The following is a 17,591-nucleotide window of genomic DNA, read 5'->3' as shown; positions in this document are numbered from 1 at the left end:
CCTCTGCAAGAGCAGCCAGGGCTCTTAACCACTTAGCCATCTCTCTAGCCCTGTGAAGCAGGTTTCTTAATGCTTCATTCATGGGTTTTAATAATCATCATATTGCCAATTCATGTTCAGTGTATTCATTTCATTCAGCAGTTATGTAATGCTTTTATTGGTAATAGAGTAAGAGCAGTGTAAGAGCTATTTATAGAATTTTTAAAAGATGTCAGTGAAGGGAGTTTGAAATGTACAGAATATTGTTGATACATGACTAACATGACTTTTTTTTTTACCTTTCTTAGCAACCGAAGAACCTTGAAGGCTATGTGGGATTTGCCAATCTCCCAAATCAAGTGTATAGAAAATCAGTGAAAAGAGGGTTTGAATTCACACTTATGGTAGTAGGTAAGATGATTTCTTCTTAATGTGGAGTTTTGGTCTTTGTTATTCAGCTTTGAATAAATTTAGGAAACTAATAGCCAAATAACTTTAGTGAATGTATGTTGTATTTTCTTATGTAAATACATTTTAAGTTTTATTTTAGTTGTATAATACGATTTATATCTCCTCTCTCTACTCTTCCCCAACCCATCTGGTGGAAACTAAAAATTGAAAAATGATGGGTAGTAGTGGCAGAGTAGAGATCTCCTCAAGTGGTGATGCTACAAAAGGGAAATAGCATCAAGTACTCCTTACTACATAGGATGTTTGTTTTCTGGCTTATCTCCTGCAGTGGATTCATAGCACGTGACCATTTAAGTTAAGCAAGTGTGTTTTGAATTTTAAAAAGAAAGGTGAAATAAAGGATAATAATTTAAATGATTACCTTTAGGATTACTTTCACTGAGTGAACACTGTAGTGCAATGGACTCTCCTTGTTCTCTAATTCAGTCTGTTTTCCTCCTTGTTTTACTCTATGAACCCCTTTCCCTGCTCTATCATTCATTTGGAGATACTGTTAAGGTTATTTTGACTATAGGTTAGTTCATAACATCATGTAAAGAAACATCCTATACAAGATTTTGCCATAGATAAGATTAGTGATTCTCAGTGACAGTCTTATTCTTAAACGACTATTATCACCTGATATAGGTTGACTTTAGAACCTAAATTATGGGTATAATGAAACTTTATTATAATTTCCTGTTGCTTGTTTTAAAAATATAAAAAAAGCAGGATTAACTATTTTTGGCAAATTGACTTAATGCTGCAATTGTTAGTTCATACTAAATTTATTTTGGACTGAATTAGGTATATATATGTGTACAGGGACTAAATCTTTTCATCTATGTGTTGTGCCTAACTACCTTTTAAAAAATGTCTCTACTGACCTATTTTTCAGACTTTAGGATGAATCTTAACAGTATTTTTAGTAAGTCATAGAAAGCTAAAACTATCCTTGCTTTAATATTCCTTTTTAAAATATTGTATTATTTTTATTTTATGTGTATGAGTGTATCTTAGATACTGCAGACTATTTCTTATGAACTAGGTTCGCATTTTTGAGCTCTAGACAGAACAATTTTGACACTAAACAGCTCTTAGATTAAGATTTTTATGATGGCATAAACTGAGAATTTATAATAGTAATTTCTTTACAATTTTTTGAAAAAAGATTTATTTTTATGTGTGTGAGCATTTGCCTGAATGTATCTGTTGTGTACCATGTTGTGTGGTGCCCAAGAAGTTCTGAAGAGGGACTTGGATTCCTTGGAACTGGCATTACAGATAGTAATTCAAATCTGGGTCCTCTTGAGAGTAGCAAGTACTCTTAACCACTGAGCCATCTCTCTAGCCTAGCCCCCTTTACAAAACTTATTTCTCTGTTGGAAAATTTTTATCCAATAACCTTGGTTTATAAGAATATTTATTGAGTACTTCATTTGAATGTCATTTCATGACAGAGGCATGGCACAAATTTTCTCTTTCAAAGTAGCTTATAATTTGTATGAAAAGATAAAATATGCATTAAAAAGATGTTACAGTTCCAGGTAATAAATATGTTAGAAGAATCATATAAAAATGGGAAAATTTAAGGGTCTGAGAGGGTTTGCTTATCCCTGGTTGGAGGTTATTATTGGCTTACTGTGAGATAACTAGAGCAGACTTTGGAGAATAGAATTGAGGTAGAGATTGAGGATACAGTCCAGTTGGGAAAGTAGTAGCCAATAGTATTTGTCAGGGTTCCCCAGAAGAACAGACTAATAGAGGGAATGTATATCATGGGGGATTTATTAGATTGGCTTACACAATTCAGGCTGGGTAGTCCAGTAATGGCCATACTCATACTGGAAAGGCTGATAACCTGGTAGTTGCTCATTCCACAAACTGGAAAGTTTTAAGTGTCCCAATCTGGTATGGAAGGCCTGGAGGATTCCTGAAGAGCCACTGTTCTTTGTCTATTTTGGAAGACCAAAGAAACTTGGTTCCAGTATCAATGAAGGATATAGCAAGAGGGTAGAAGCACTTACCAAGGTACTGTGGTGAATCGGTCAAAGCAAAAACATTTCCCTCAGACTTTATATCTGGGCTGCTGCAGAAAGATGTTGCCCACTCTGGAGGAAGATCCCCCCCCCCCAAGGTTAGTTGACAACCAAGATTAACCACTATACCAACACTTAACAGAAATTATGTGCCAGATGATGTTTATTTATGTTAACTTGTAATCCTTATAGTAACCACTCGAGATAATTTTAGAAGTGAAGAAATTGAGACATTAGGACTGGAGATATTGCACAGCAATCAGAGTACTTGTTGCCCTTACAGAGGACCAGGGTATGGTCCTAGCACCCACATGCTGGCCTACAACCAACTGCAACTCCAGCTCCAGAGGAACCTGACTCTTCTAAACTCAGTGGCACCGGTCATGTACATGGTGCATATGTGCACATACGTGCAGGCAAAACTTTTATATACATTAAAAAAAAGTTGTACTCCACTGAGGCATACTTTCCTATGGTTGCAAATTCACTGTTTCTCTGTCTCTTTTGTTTATATAACATTCATTCAGAAGTTCATTTAGAAATGCAAAGTATATATGGTACTTGAGTAGAATGCAGCCAATATGTCTTAACTTTTTGTGAATTCAACTAGATGCTCTGTTTCACTTTGTTGAGGGGGGTCATAGAGGGAGGGAAGGAGCTAGAACTGGAGAACTTAAAAATTTTTTCTTTTACCTGTCGTTTCATTGGAATGAGTATCCAGGCTAGAGAGGGTATGAATGGGAGGTGGATTTACCATTACTCTAGTAATTTTCATCTTTCATATAGTTTCACCATTTTACCTTGTTGGATGTTCTCCTAACACCTAAGTAATCTTATGCCTCCCCCTCTTCATATCCTTTCACTCATCCCTCCCTCCTTCCCTCCCTTTCTTCTCCCTTCTTCCCCCTCCCCCCTTTCACCCCTCCCCCGTTCTCTTTCTAGTAGGAGCTTAGAAATGTTGGTCTAGCCATGTTTGGGATTCAAGGATTACCATTAATGTGTGTGGTATATGTGTATGATGTGTGTTTTAATATGTCTTATAAAGAGGATATAAAATAGCTGTTGTAGTTGGTTTTTTTTCACTGCCATCTTAGTGGTATTTCAACTGAATGGTAGGTCTGGGAAAAGAGCACACTTAGCATGCCCAAGGCCTTGACTTCAATCCCTAGCACTTCAAAAACAAAGCAAAGAAAATAACCCAAACTTAAAAGGTAATACTGCCTCATGTTATGTCTATGCTATTGGGCATTGAGTAATACTCATAGATTTAATGGGTACTTGAAATGCTTTGAGTAAAATTTGAAAAACTTTCTTCCTTTAGATTCTCTATTTTTATTAGACTTTAATAGAAGGAATTTTGTTAACTGGTGATGATTATATAATTTTGTGAATATACTGAAAACCACTGAATTATATATACTTATAAATAGTGACTTTCATCCCAATTTAACCAAAGAAGACAAAGCTGTTTCAGCTAGACTGGCTATCCAGGGAGCCCCTGTGATATCCCTTTCTCTGTCCTATCCTGTTTCGTGTGTCCCCCTCCCCCCAGTAATGCTGGGGTTGCTGATTCCTGCAGCCTTGCCACACCTGTCTTTTATATGGGTGCTGGGAAACTGAACTCACGTCCTCAAATTTACATAGCAAGCACATAACCCACTGAGCCATTTCCCAATCACCCAGAATACTTGATTTTTTAAGGGTGAGAATATTCATTAAATGAGCAGTTATAACTTCTGAAAGTGTTGGACAAGAGCACAGGTTAGTATTCATTCTGTTGATTTTAGCTCTTCAGTTTAGCAAAAAGTTCTACAGAAACTTACCATGTTGTTATGATAGATTGCACACCTAAATCCAGTAAAATATTTACTTTGATTTATTTTTATGTGTATGACTTAGTTGCATGTATGTAAGTGCACCTGTGTCATGCAGTGCCTATGGAGACCAGAAGAGGGCATCAGATCCCCTGGAACTGTAGTTAAGGGTGGTTCTTAGCCACCATGTGGTTCTTGGGAACTGAACCCAGGTCATCTTCAAGAGCAGCAGTGCTCTTAACTGCTGAGCCTTTTTTCCAGCTCTGACAACCCATTTTTAAAAGTAATTTGTCATGAGGAAAAATTTCCAAATAGGCAATTAAATTTTTCTGGTAACTGAGGATTAAAAAATATAGCTATTTACTTAAAATAGACTGCACAGAGTCCTTTTCTTTAAGTGCAATAAAATGTAGCAAATGAAAGCTGATTGACTTGACCAGAAGTATTTATAAGTGGTTGGTTGGAATGTTTGCTGCTAGCTACACAGGAGATTTGTTACCTAGCTTCTAGTGCTGTTTGTCGATTAGTGTAACTAGAATAAATAAACTTAAAGTTATTGTAGAGCCAACTCACAGAGAACTTATTTACTTACATTTTAGGATTATCATATGTATCTATCAGTCTGCATGTTGAAGGATACTCAGATTGTAAGATGTTTTAGGAAATCCCAAATCACATTTGTGTCTAATGCCTTAAAAAGAGTGTCTAGAGTCTATTCTTTATAGATTAAATCTTCAGCAGCCAAACATATTAAAACATAAAGTACGGTATTCTCCCTGACAATGCACTTTTTATCTTCCTGTAGCCCCAGCTGTCCTGCAACTCACTATGTAGACCAGGCTGGCCTTGAACTCAGAAATCCGCCTGCCTCTGCCTCCCAAGCGCTGGGACTACAGGCATGCGCCACCACACCCGGCTAGTTTCTTCATTTTATAACCAGATGAAAGACAGGATAAATCTCTAATTTACTCCCCACCCATTATAACAGCTTACCACGTGATCTTTTATTATATTAGATATTTTTGTTGTACTTACTTCTTCTTTAGCCTTTTGTTTAGCATTGTTGACACCTCACCCCACCCCTGAAATTCTTCTTCTGTTGTAATATTGCCTCTTGGTTAACTGGTTCTTTGGTGCCTTCTTCATTAGGATCCATTCCCATTGGTCATCTTTTAAGTGTTGGTGTTACCTGGCACATTGCCTTATGTCATCAGTATACTAGAATTTCTTTTTTAGAAAATGTATTATTGGGGCTGGAGAGATGGCTCAGCGGTTAAGAGCAGTGGCGGCTCTTGCAGAGGACCTGTATTAAGATACTCAGCACCCACATGGCCACCAGCAATCCTCCTAACTCCAGTTCCAGGGGAGTTGGACACCCTCTTCTGACCTCAGCAGGCATTGTGCAAACACGGGGCACTTATATGCATGCAGGCAATACATTCATACACATAAAATAAAAATAATATATTAGAAAAGAAAATGTGTGTATGTGAACATGCGTGTATGTGCATGCCACATGCCGTGGTGTTTGTATGGAGGTCAAAGGACGACTTTGTGAAGTCAGTTCTCAGATCACCAGGCTTGAACAGCGAGTGTGTTTACTCACTGAACCATCTCACTGGTCCTATTCTAGAATTTCTTAATTTCATCTACTTAGTGAATAGTTTGTCAAACTTCATCAAGCTATACCAAAGTAAGCTTCCCTGGATATTCTCAGCTTTAGGGCTTACCTAGGATGGAGTGTAGGAATTATTACACCAGGGTCTTCATAAGTAGTTCAGACTTATCTTTGAACTTGCAGTCTTCCTAACTCAGCCTCCTGATGTTGGAATTGCAGGTGTGCTAGCCACCATAACCCAAGGGGTAATTTTAAACATGTCTTTTCTATACTTTTGGCACCAGATACTAAAAATGACTTTTTTACCAATATTCCAGAAAGTTGAAATGCTTACTGAAATAGCACTGCTGCTTTCAAGGCCTCATGGAAATATGACCACCTTTACAGGATGATAGGATTTCTCAGTATTTTGACATTCTGTTGCTCTTTGATAGCTCATTCTATGATCTTGATCAAATTCTTCCTTATATTAGTTTGTATAGATTACTTCCCTACCACACCAGATTTTTGAGAACTGAACTGCATTGTAACCTTCCAGTCTCCATTCACTTTATGGTAAAAATTTAATGGTTAACTGCAAAGAGCTAGCAACTCTCCTGGTCTCTGAAAGTCTAGAGATTAAGAAGACATGACTGCATAGTGAAGAGATGCTGAGTAAAACAAAGATAAGCAGCTTCCTTTGATTGTAGAATCTTTGATTCTGTAAATCCTGTAGGATTCTAAAGGATCCCAATCCTAAGTATCCAAAGGAACTTGACTTTAACTATTACTTTAAAAAATATTTTATTTTTATTTGTATTTATTTTATGTGTATGAGTGTATTGCCTGCATGTATGTAAGTGCACCCATGTTGTGCAGTGCCTGCAGAGGTCAGAAGAGGGCATCAGAGCCCCTAGAACCTGAGTTATGTACTGTTGTTAATTGCCATGTAGGTGCTGGGAACCGAACCTGGGTCCTCTGCAAGAGCAACCAGTGCTCTTAACCACTGAACCATCCCTCCAACCCCCTTAACTGTTTTTTTTTTTTTAAGTAGTATAATAATTTTCTTTAAAACTTCAAACATTTCATGAGAATTTTTTTTTTATTCTTAGGGTGGAAATTTAATATTCTTATGTAATGGAAGAGTGTACATAGCTTTTAAGATAAGAATCTGTTTCCATCTGCTTATGTTAAATACATGTTATTACATCTCTAGTTACTCTTATTAAACACTTAACATCTTAAAATGTATTATAACAAGGGCAGTTAAATACTTTAGTCTTTACCATTATAGTCTAATGTAATAAGGGAGTGATAATGACTTTGTTTCATAATGTAGATATGCAGAATAAGTGTAAAATTGATATTAACTGGAATTTGTCAGTAATTGTTCAGAATTTCTTAAAATATTATTTATAAAGAAGTTATAGATAAATGTTCTATTTATATTTACTTGACTAATATTTCTTTTTAGTATATATAATTTCAAACTTTATTATTTTTAAGTATTTCCTAAATAATGGAGAGGTAAACTTGGATTGTGTCCACATTCTCTCTTGTAGTAGAGTTTGAGTTGATAAGACTAATTATGGTTCTTTTGTTATTTTGCTTTAATAATTACTTTTCCTTTCATAAAACTAGGGATCAGTTATAATTAGAAGTAATTTTAAGAGTATTAAACAAGGCCGCTGGGGCTGGAGAGATGGCTTAGCCATTAAGAGCACTGGCTGCTCTTACAGAGGACCCCTGTTCAGTTCCTAGCAACCTGTTGGTTAATACCCATCTGAAACACCATTTGGGACCTTAAGTCCTCTTCTGGCCTCTGGGATTGTACAACACGAGTGCACTTAACACATGCAGGCAAAACACTCATACACATAAAATACTAAATAAAATATTTTTAAACAAGGCTGCTCAATATTTTCTGTTTGTTATAGACTATCAGACATTTGGATACGGTTGTAAATGTTATACTTTATTATAAGTAGCAATTAATTTAATGTCTAAACTTGAGTTCAGCCACATTTTCAACCTTTTTTTTCCTTCATATTGAAGCCACTATCCTTCAGTACCATGTTGCCAACCTTGCTCTTCTATACCACCTATATATGTCCCATATATGTTCCCTTCTTAAGGCTGCCTACTTGATAATGTCCTTTTGTTCTTCCTGTGAGAATGTTTGAATAGGAATCAGATATCTTACATTGATTGTCTCTACTCATTATTGATTGATGTAATAGTCAAGTATACTGTACCAAGGTATGGGTCCAATGTGATCATTTGTTCTTCTACTCAGTGGTGGTACAGATTCTGCTGTTATCTGCATTTTATTGATGAGATGAGGATTCTGAAGTGAGAAAGTTGTGGTTTACAGTCACAAATCCAGTTCATGAAGGGAATGGGTGGACTACTCTACTCATTGCCTGTAGATTTTTCCAAAGCAGCAAACTACTTTCTTAACAATTACATGGACTTCTGAGTTTTAAACAATGCTTGTGATGACTTGGATTAAGAATGTGTGGTACTATTGGTAGCAAAGAGAAGGTTGATATGCACTTAAGCAGGGAATAATAATGTTTATTAAACTAGTTACATAGCACTTCTCAGGTGCTGCTTTACAACTGAGGAAAAGACCATTCATTCATTAGAAAAAAGCTCATTTTTGAGTTCCCATATCAATGTCACATTGGTTACAGTGATTTGACTGAGATGACTTTGCTTCTGAAAAAATAAACTCAATTTGATCAGACTTATTCGAATGACATTTTGATAACCTTTATAATATGATAATAGAATCACTAAAACTCTTCACTTTCCTGATAGTGCTATAGAAGAAAATTCATTGAGTCAGAATAGTATTCAGAAAGAATATTGTATCTTGTAAAGATTCTTTTTCTTTTTCTTCTAGTTTGGGTCTAGAACAGATATGAGATTTGATGGTAGGGTAGGTAGAGAGTACTCAGATATGAAGAGATTAAAAAATTATTGAGGGACTAGAGAGATGGTTCTGCAGTTAAGAGCCCTGGCTGCTTTTCCAGAGGACCCAGGTTTAATTCCCAGCATTCACGTGACAGCTAACAACCATCCATAACTCTGGGTCCAGGGGAATCTGATGCCGCCTTCTGACATCTGGAGGCATTGCACAACATGGGTGCACTTACACTCATGTAGGCAATAGTGTTTCAGGCTATTTCTCATACTCATAAAATAAAAATAAAATATTTTTTAAAAGTTTTCGAACTTAGGCTTCTAAATTTTGAGTTGTCTTTGTTACTTACTTTTTCCAGTTGAAACTCATTGTAATAGTACAACAAAACAGTGGGTCTGGTCTCACCTTTTAAGATTAAGGAAGCCAGGACAAGAAGCATGTTCTTAGATGTACTCAAGCTTTGGGAAGTTTACCTAGTGGCTAAGGACATGAGCTCTCTCATTCAGAATGAGTTAAGAGTTTTGTGTTTTAGTAGAGATAATTACATGTGGAAATTTAATGCCTTAGACTTTCCATTTACTTATATAAAATTCAGTAAATAATCTTACGTAGAATTTTGCGACGCTTTGAAGTTGTGAAGTGCGTTTGTCTTTCTAATTTACACAATAAAAATCTTAAATATTACCTTTGAAAATTGACAAAATGTACCATTCAGACATGTTCCAACCTGGTTAACCAAACTAAAAAGTACTTGGGAGTTTGGGGAGAGAATTGCAATGGGTAAACAAATGAGAGCATGAGCTTTGGTGTCTGGCTGCCTGGTGTCAGTTAACTCTGTATTTATTAGCTGTGTGACCCTATGTAGATTATTCTACTGCTTTGTCTTAAGTTGGTTTCACTTTCAATTTTGAGGAGTGATATAGCATCTAGTTCATGAGGCAATAAAGATTCAATGAGTCATTGCTTCTAAATGCAGCTAAACTGAAAAATAACTTATTGCCATTGTTGGATGCCATTGTTACCTTCATATTTACACAAAATATTTCAGTGCTCAAGGAGTCCTGTACTTAAAAAGTCAGAGAGAATTCCTCAAGGGAATTTGTCAGTGTTTGGAGACATTTTTGGTTGTTCCATCTGAGAGGTTGCTAGTGGCATCTAAAGTCTCAGGGATGCTGCTAAGCATCCTTTAGTAAACAGGACAAAACCCACGCAATAAAGAACTGTGCTAAGTAGTGTTCAGGTGGAAAATTCCTGTAGTATAGCTGTATTCGTCACCAGCATCTGTAAGTCTGAACTTGGTTTTTCCTTTTTATTTATCTTTAGCCTATCATTAAATGAGAGTCAGTATTCATTTTCCTTCTTGTGTTACCTGTGTAAACCATCCCTCTATTCCTAATCATATTTGCAAGTAGCCATTTCCCAGGCTTTCTTCTTGACTTACAGTATAGCAGCATTTCATCAATCCCTTTAAAAACTGGAAGTTAAAAGTAATATAATTTATAGTCCTTGTAGAAAACTGGTATATAGACAGGAACAATTAAGATGTTCTGTATTGTTTCCCGTCTAGAAGTAACCACTATGAAAACTTGGTATATCATCGGTATCTCTTCCTGCAAAAGTAAAAGTTTATAAAAACATTATCTTAACATAGCAAGGTTCTAGAAACATTTAGTAAAAAGAGAACTTCCTTTTTCTTCCCTTCAGTTTCATTCCCTTCTCTAGAGATAAGCATTAAACTGATGGTCCAAATCTACTGTATATGTATATGTGTGTATATATATATATACACACACATCACTATATTATAAATATTGTTCTGTGGAATTTTCCCCCTAAACTTAATATATTGTACAAACATCATGTTAGTACAATTCTAGCATATAGATGTATTTTGTAGTATATACCTTCATCGTAATTTATATCTGCTATTGATAGACATGAATATTCACACTTATGTGTTAAGTTCCTTAGATTTCTTCTTATTATTTATTTATTTATTTTTGGCACACAGAAATATGCTTATGTGATATACCTTTCTGGAAGTGAGATTGCTTGATTAAGAGCATGTATGTGGATTTAGAATTTTGAATACCTGATTATTCCTCAAAAAAGAAAACTCTTGTTTTATAAGAATCAGTTTTCTCTATCATTCATGTTAGTCATACCCCTTACATTTTCATATGCAGTACTTAGTCTGTTGTGTTTGAGTAGTTGTCACAGAAGAGGGGTTAAGGAGAAATTGTTTTACGTGTAAGTGAGCAGATGGATTGTCTGTTGTTTTATGGTAACTTATAATTTTACTCCAAAGAAAATGATATATAGATTTCTTTGATTTTTTTTAAAGCATTTTTGTAGATTAATGTGTGATCAGCTTACATTTATTTCAATCATTTAAAAATGTGTTTTACCTGGAATCTTTGCATATATTTTTGACAATCAAGGATATTAATTCATTAAATCACTTGTTTAAATTTTTCCAAGTGTTTATGTTACATGATTTGTGGTGTGTGTATGTGTATATGTGTATGTGTGTATATATGGTTGTGCATGTACATGGAGTCCAGAAATCAAGTCTTTGTTGTTCTTCAGGTGCTGTCTACCTTATTTTTTTGAGACAATACCTTGTTGGTGTGGGGCTTATTTATTAGGCTATGCTGGCTGGCTAGCAAGCTCCAGAGATCCACCTCCCTAGTGGTGGGATCCCAAGTGCATCCCACCATGCCTTGAACATTTTTTTACATAGGTATTGAGGTTTGTACTCAGGTCCTTATTGAGTTAGCTATCTCCCCAGCCTGTCTTAACATGATTGTAAAAATTGTATTGCTGTTCTTGTTTTTCCTCTATCTTACCAGACATTCATGTGTTTCTCATTTCATTAAATAACAGAAATAATGCTGTTGTTTCCTGGGTTTGTATTGTGTACAGACACTGTTTTAGGTTTCACATGTGTAATCGAGTTTTCTTCCTTTGGTTCATAATATGCTGATTTGATCTGTTAGGGAACACCACATCTGAGCATCTTGCTTTCTAAAACGATGCTTTAAAAAGATTTAAGATTCTTGTCTGGGAAGCCTGAAGTAAAGGCTTTGGTAATAAAAATGACTATAATATACTTGTGATGTCCAAAGTAGCATTCTAGAAGTAATTCTAAAGTGCTTCCCTTTTTTTTTTAACTTTTATGTAAACTTTATTGAGAATTTCATACATGCATTTAAGGTGTTTTGATCAAATCCATGGCCACTCCCTCCTTTCCAACACCTTCCATATCTCATCTCTTTTTTCTTTTTCTTTCATTTATTTATTTTTATGGGACTTTTGGGTATTCTAACATTCCCCCCTCTGAAGAGGTAACCTTAAACTCTTTTAAGGGTTAGGTACAAGCTCCAAAATACTTTTGACATTTTTGGCCTTTGGAACAGAGTATGTTGCTAAGAGGCCCAAGGACATTTTGACTTTTAGCCAAGAAACTGGCTACTTTTCTTTGGGGCCTTTTTTACCCTAACTGCCTAGCCAATTCCTACGTCTTTATTACACCATCCTCTGAAGGGGTTACCCAAATTGCCAATAGGGAATCGGGACACAGACTGCTCTGGCTTCTTCCATACTGAACAGGGAAGCAGGGTGAGGCATTTGGAGTACCCCTTCAGTGGGTCTATCTAAAAGACTCCCAAGTTGCATAACTCTTACCTCTAAGGGGAAAAGAAAGTCCTTGAATTGTGACTAGGAGATGTGAAGGAGAAGTAAAAGCAAGAGTAATTAGCATTACAAGTTCTAGACAGGGAACTAGAAAAAAGAACAGGGCAATTTTCAAATGTTCATATGAGAGTCCATTGGAATTCTTGACAAGGGCTTCCAAAAGCATCCCTCTATTGGGTTCTTCGTCATTTTTCTTTTATCTTCCAAGGCTGGACTCTAGAGTGATGGATTCAGGATTTGCTTTCAGTATCAGTTCCCTTTCAAATGCTTCACCATGTGGAGATAGGATGGGGACTCTCAGGCAGTCCCCTGGGTTCTCAGGCCCTCTGCTAGATGGAGGCCAGAGGGAGGCCAGAACTTGGCACACTCTGGTGATCTGCTGAGATCCGAGCTGCAGCACCGATGGACATCTGAACCCACCCTCCGTGCTTCCCTTTTTAATTAACACAGAAACCCACCACTGGCAAGATACAGAGAACAAGTGTCTGCAGAGTGATTATCCCTGAATAGGAAACCTGTATCAGACTTCTGCCCCTCAAGGCTCAGGGATCATTGTAGAAGAATGGATAGAAAGATTAGAGCTAGAGGTGGATGACCACAAAGAAAGAGTTTTCCAGCTAGCTGGTCAGTTACTCATATGACCTCACAGCAATGTTGACAGCATACACAAGTCCCATGCCAGGTCAAACCAGACAAAATCCCAGCCCTCTCTAAGTAACTTTTGACAAGCGATGGCTGCTGGGAAGGGGAGAGACTGTCTCTTTTAAGTATGTGACTCTTAGTAGGTTAACCAGGCTCCAGAGAATGGACCCACACAGAAGGACATTTGGAGACACAAATTAGACTATAGGCCTCATGTGTATATAAAAATTAAATTGGGTGAGGGGGTAGTAAGAGGAGGTGTGGATAGGGGAGGGGATCTGTGAGTCTAGGTTGTGATTTAGTGACTCTGACTTCACATCTCAGATACTTGTATTTCACCTAAATAAATTACATTGAGGTAAACTGGTTTTCTGTGTTGTGAATTCTTCCTTCACATTGACCTTTCTTAATGTTCCCAAGTGTTATTCATCCATCAAGATGGAGATTTCTTGTCAAAGAAATATTTGAAGATTTCTAGAAACGGCCTTTGTACTCCCAAGTGGTTATGAAGCTACTTGTCTTTGTTTTCTAATCATCCTAAATATACCTAAATATGGAACCTATATCTTCTTAACCATATACTTACAAACATCCCAAGTAACACAAATTGAGAGTTCTGTCCACACTTTTAATCCCTGTGACTGATGTGTAGCAGGTAATTACATGTTATTCTTTGAAGGAATTTTGTATTCAGAGTTTTGTAGTGTTGTGTTTTTTATGGTGGAAAGCTTTGTTCCTTCAGATCTCCATACACAAAGCTCAAGGAACCCTCTCTGCAACCCAGAATAAAACAGGAAACAGGTTAGCAAGGAGAATTTTTTTTTTTTTTTGTTTTTTTGAAGCAGGGTCTCCCTGTAACCCCAGCTGTCCTGGAACTCACTTTGTAGACCAGGCTGTCCTTGAACTCACAGAAATCTGCCTGCCTCTGCCTCCCAAGTGCTGGGACTACAGGTGTGCGTCACCACGCCCGGCTTTGTAGTGTTTTTAATAAGACTTACAGTCTTTTTCTTAAAAAAAAAAAAAATTGGGAAAATCCTCATTGATAAAGTGTTTATGGATTTATTAGCCATGTAGGAACCTACTTGTGAATTCTTATGATCTTGAGAATTTTGTTTGTGGTCAGAATGTAACAATGGTAGTCTTGGGATTTCTTGGGAAATTTGTGATCTTTGGGACCTTAGAAATTTTGTTTGTGGTTTGAGAGCAAAAACGATAGATAATTCAGTTTTTAGGTGACAGAAAATTAACTTTTTTCTAAAATTTCTAAAATTTCGCCTGTTTGAAAATAGCTTTTTGGTTACTTTGGGCATTTATAAGGTAGAAAAATATATGTTCATCTAAGAAAGATTTGGAAATAGAAAAGGTTTAGTATAAGTGAAAAGGAAGTCTAGGACTGTACACAACCTGGGCCTCCCTTTTAGGATACATGTGAAACAGCCCTTCCTTTAAGAAGCTGTAGGTACCGGAGCTACCGAGGCTCACACTTAATCTACATTTGGACATACTTGAGTTCTCACCTTGTATTCTCATCCCTTTGTCAGCTATCCCACCAACCTCACCACTGTTGAATTTCCAGTGCCACTTCAGCGTGCTGCTCAATCAGTGTGACTGATTTTTTTTTTTCTTCTAAAGACTGTTTTTACAACAATTTTAGGTTCATAGCAAAATTATGAGGAAGATTCATAGATTGGAGACTCATTTTTGCACAGCTTGCCCCACTATCAACTCTCCCTCACCGCCCAAGTGGAGTGATAAATTTGTTAATCCTATTTATCCTCCTCTACTTGGTTGCCCATGTTTTTTGGGTCTCATCAAAAACCTAAACCAAAAACAGTAATTGCTGAGATTTGTGTCCTAGAACTTTCCTTCTATGTTTCTTTCTGGTAATTTTACAGTTTTGGGTCTAATGTTTAAATCTTAATTCATTTAAGTTGTTTTTTGTAACAGTTCTGCATCTGAAGGTTCAATATTCTTAACAGAATTTATTGAAGAGACTGGTTTTTTCCCCACTGTGTGTTTTCTCATTGTGTTCTTTGTTGAAAATCAATTGGCCATACATTTAAGTTTTTCATAATTTTTTTTCTCAACTTTCTCTTCTATTCCTTTGATCTTTGTACATGCTTATGCCAATATAATACTGTTTTTATTACAGAAGCTGTGTAATCGATTATGAAATCAGGTAGTGTATGCCTTATTTTTTTTCATCATTTAAGGTTGCTCTTTGGTATTCAGTTCTTTTGCTATTCCATATGACTTGAAATATTTTTCTGTGTCTGTAAAAAATGTCATGGAAATTCTGATCTCTTGAGTAGTATGGCCATTTTTATCAATATTAATTTATTTTCACTCTATAAATAACTGGCTTTTTGTGTCATCTTCAGTTTCTCTTAATGTTATTTAATAGTTTCATATAGAGATCTTTCACCTTCCTGAGTAAATTTAATTCTTGTTTTTCATTTGGGGTGGGTAGCTGTTGTCAGTGAGTTTCTTTCCCCCTTCCCCTACCTTTGATTTCTTTTTTGGATAGTTTAGCTTATTGTTAGTATATAGAAATACTTTGTGTGTGTGTGTGTGTGTGTGTGTGTGTGTGTGTGTGTGTGTGTGTGTAGTCAGGGTTTTTAAATACAACAATTATGTCACCTTAATTTCTTATTTTTGATTCCCTTCTTTCTCTTGTTCTTGTCTGATTGCTCTGATAGGACTTCCAGTGTTATGTTATATTGAAATGACAAGAATGGACCTCTTTGCCTTAGGATCTTAGACGAAAAGTTTTTAACATTTTGTACTTGATCATTGTGGTTTGAATGGAAGTGTCCCCCATAAGCTCCAAGTATTTGGACATTTTGTCCCCAATTGATGGTGCTGTTTTGGGAGGTCTTAGAAGGTATAGCCATGCTAGAGGAAGCATGTCACTGGCGGTGGGCTTAGAGAGTTCTTAAGCTTTGCTGGATCTCTAGTTCATCTCTTGCTTCTTGTGCCTATGTGAAGATGCGAGAGCTTAGCTTCCACTCCTCCTCTAGCCACCTCTGCTGCCATGCCTACCTGCCATGATGAACTGACTCCTTGCCCCTTTGGAACTGTAAGCTAAATAAACTCTTCGTTTTATAAATTCCCTTGGTCATGGTGTTTCTATTACAGCAACAAACGGTGACTAATACTCATATTAGCTGTGAGCTTGTCATATGGCAATAAATATTGAGATACCTTACTGAGATTTTATCATAGAGATTTTTCTGCATCTGTAATACATGTTTCTTACTTTTCCTAAAAATATTTTATTATTTTTATTTTGTATATATGAATATATTGCCTGCAAGTGTTTAAGGCACCATGTCATACAGTGCCTGCAGAGGTCAGAAGAGGGAATATTGGATGCCCCTGGAACTGAAGTTACTGACAGTTGTTAGCCACCATGTATGTGGATGCTGTGAATCAAACCTGGGTCCTCTGCAAGAGTAGCCAGTGTTCTTAACCAGTAAGCCATCTCTCCAGCCCCTCTTCTTTATTTTCTTAATTATATTGAGTCTCACATTAATTGTTTGAATATATTGACTCATCCCTGCATTTAAGGAATAAATTTGTTATTAGCCATGGGGTGTAATCTTTTAACGTGCTGTTGAGTAATTCAGTGTAATAGTTTGTTGAGGAGTTTTGCATCTTTAGTTATCAATAATGTTGATCTTTAATCTCCTCCTCCAACCTGTTTAGGTTCTTTTTAGTTGTTGTTTGCTTTGTTTTGAGGTTTTTGAGATAGAGTCTCCTTGTAGCCCCAGCTGGCCTGGAATTCGCTTATGTAGACCAGGCTGACTGACCTCAATCTCATGAAGATTTGTCTTCCTCTGCCTTTGCCTCCTGAGTGGTGGGATCAAAGACTGAGCCACCGTGTCCAGCTGTTTGCTCTGTTTATTGAGACAGGGTCTCATACAGTCCAGACCAGCAGAAAACTTGAAATGTAGCTGAGGCTGGCCATAAACTCCTGACCCTCCTACCTCTTCCTCCTGAGTGCTGGGATCACAAGCATGAGCTGCCACACCTTTCCTAATTTTTCTTTTGTATTATGTTTGTCTGGGTTTGGTATGAAGATAATAATGCTACCCTCACAGGATGAGTTTGAAAGAGCTCCTTCCTCTCATTTCCAGGAAGATTGAGAATTGTTTTTCTTTAAATACTGGGTAAAAGTCACCACTGAGACCATCTAGCTCACAGCTTTTCTTTGTTGGAAAACCTTAGGTTACTAGTTTAATTTTCTTACAAGTTGTCTGTTACAGTTTCTTCTTCATGGCTTTATAGGGTGCGCATATTTCAGCGAATTTTGTCTTTCTCATCTATGTTACTCATTTTATTGGCATACAGTTGTTCATAGCACTCTTTCTGTTATTACTGTACAATTAGGAATAATAGCCCCACTTTAATTTCTAATTTCAGCAATTCAAATTTTTCTCTTT

At 36.6% G+C, this 17,591-nt stretch overlaps 1 protein-coding gene across 3 annotated transcripts in view; it reads left to right on the top strand.

The window, feature by feature from the left end:
- Positions 1–17,591, top strand: part of Septin7 (septin 7) — a 75,406-nt gene that overhangs the window by 20,778 nt on the left and 37,037 nt on the right. For 2 of the 3 annotated variants that reach the window (XM_008854195.1, XM_008854196.1), the window contains exon 3: positions 288–390. The exons of the other annotated variant lie outside the window; for it this stretch is intronic. In XM_008854195.1, coding sequence (XP_008852417.1) covers positions 288–390 — 103 coding nt within the window. The remainder of the gene's footprint in view (positions 1–287; positions 391–17,591) is intronic. 3 annotated transcript variants of the gene reach the window in all.

This window comes from Nannospalax galili, unplaced genomic scaffold (assembly GCF_000622305.1).
Source record: "Nannospalax galili isolate Female #2095 unplaced genomic scaffold, S.galili_v1.0 scaffold66, whole genome shotgun sequence".
Taxonomy (NCBI): Eukaryota; Metazoa; Chordata; class Mammalia; order Rodentia; family Spalacidae; genus Nannospalax; species Nannospalax galili.
Note: the sequence above shows the minus strand (reverse complement) of the source record. Positions and strands in the feature narration are given on the sequence as shown.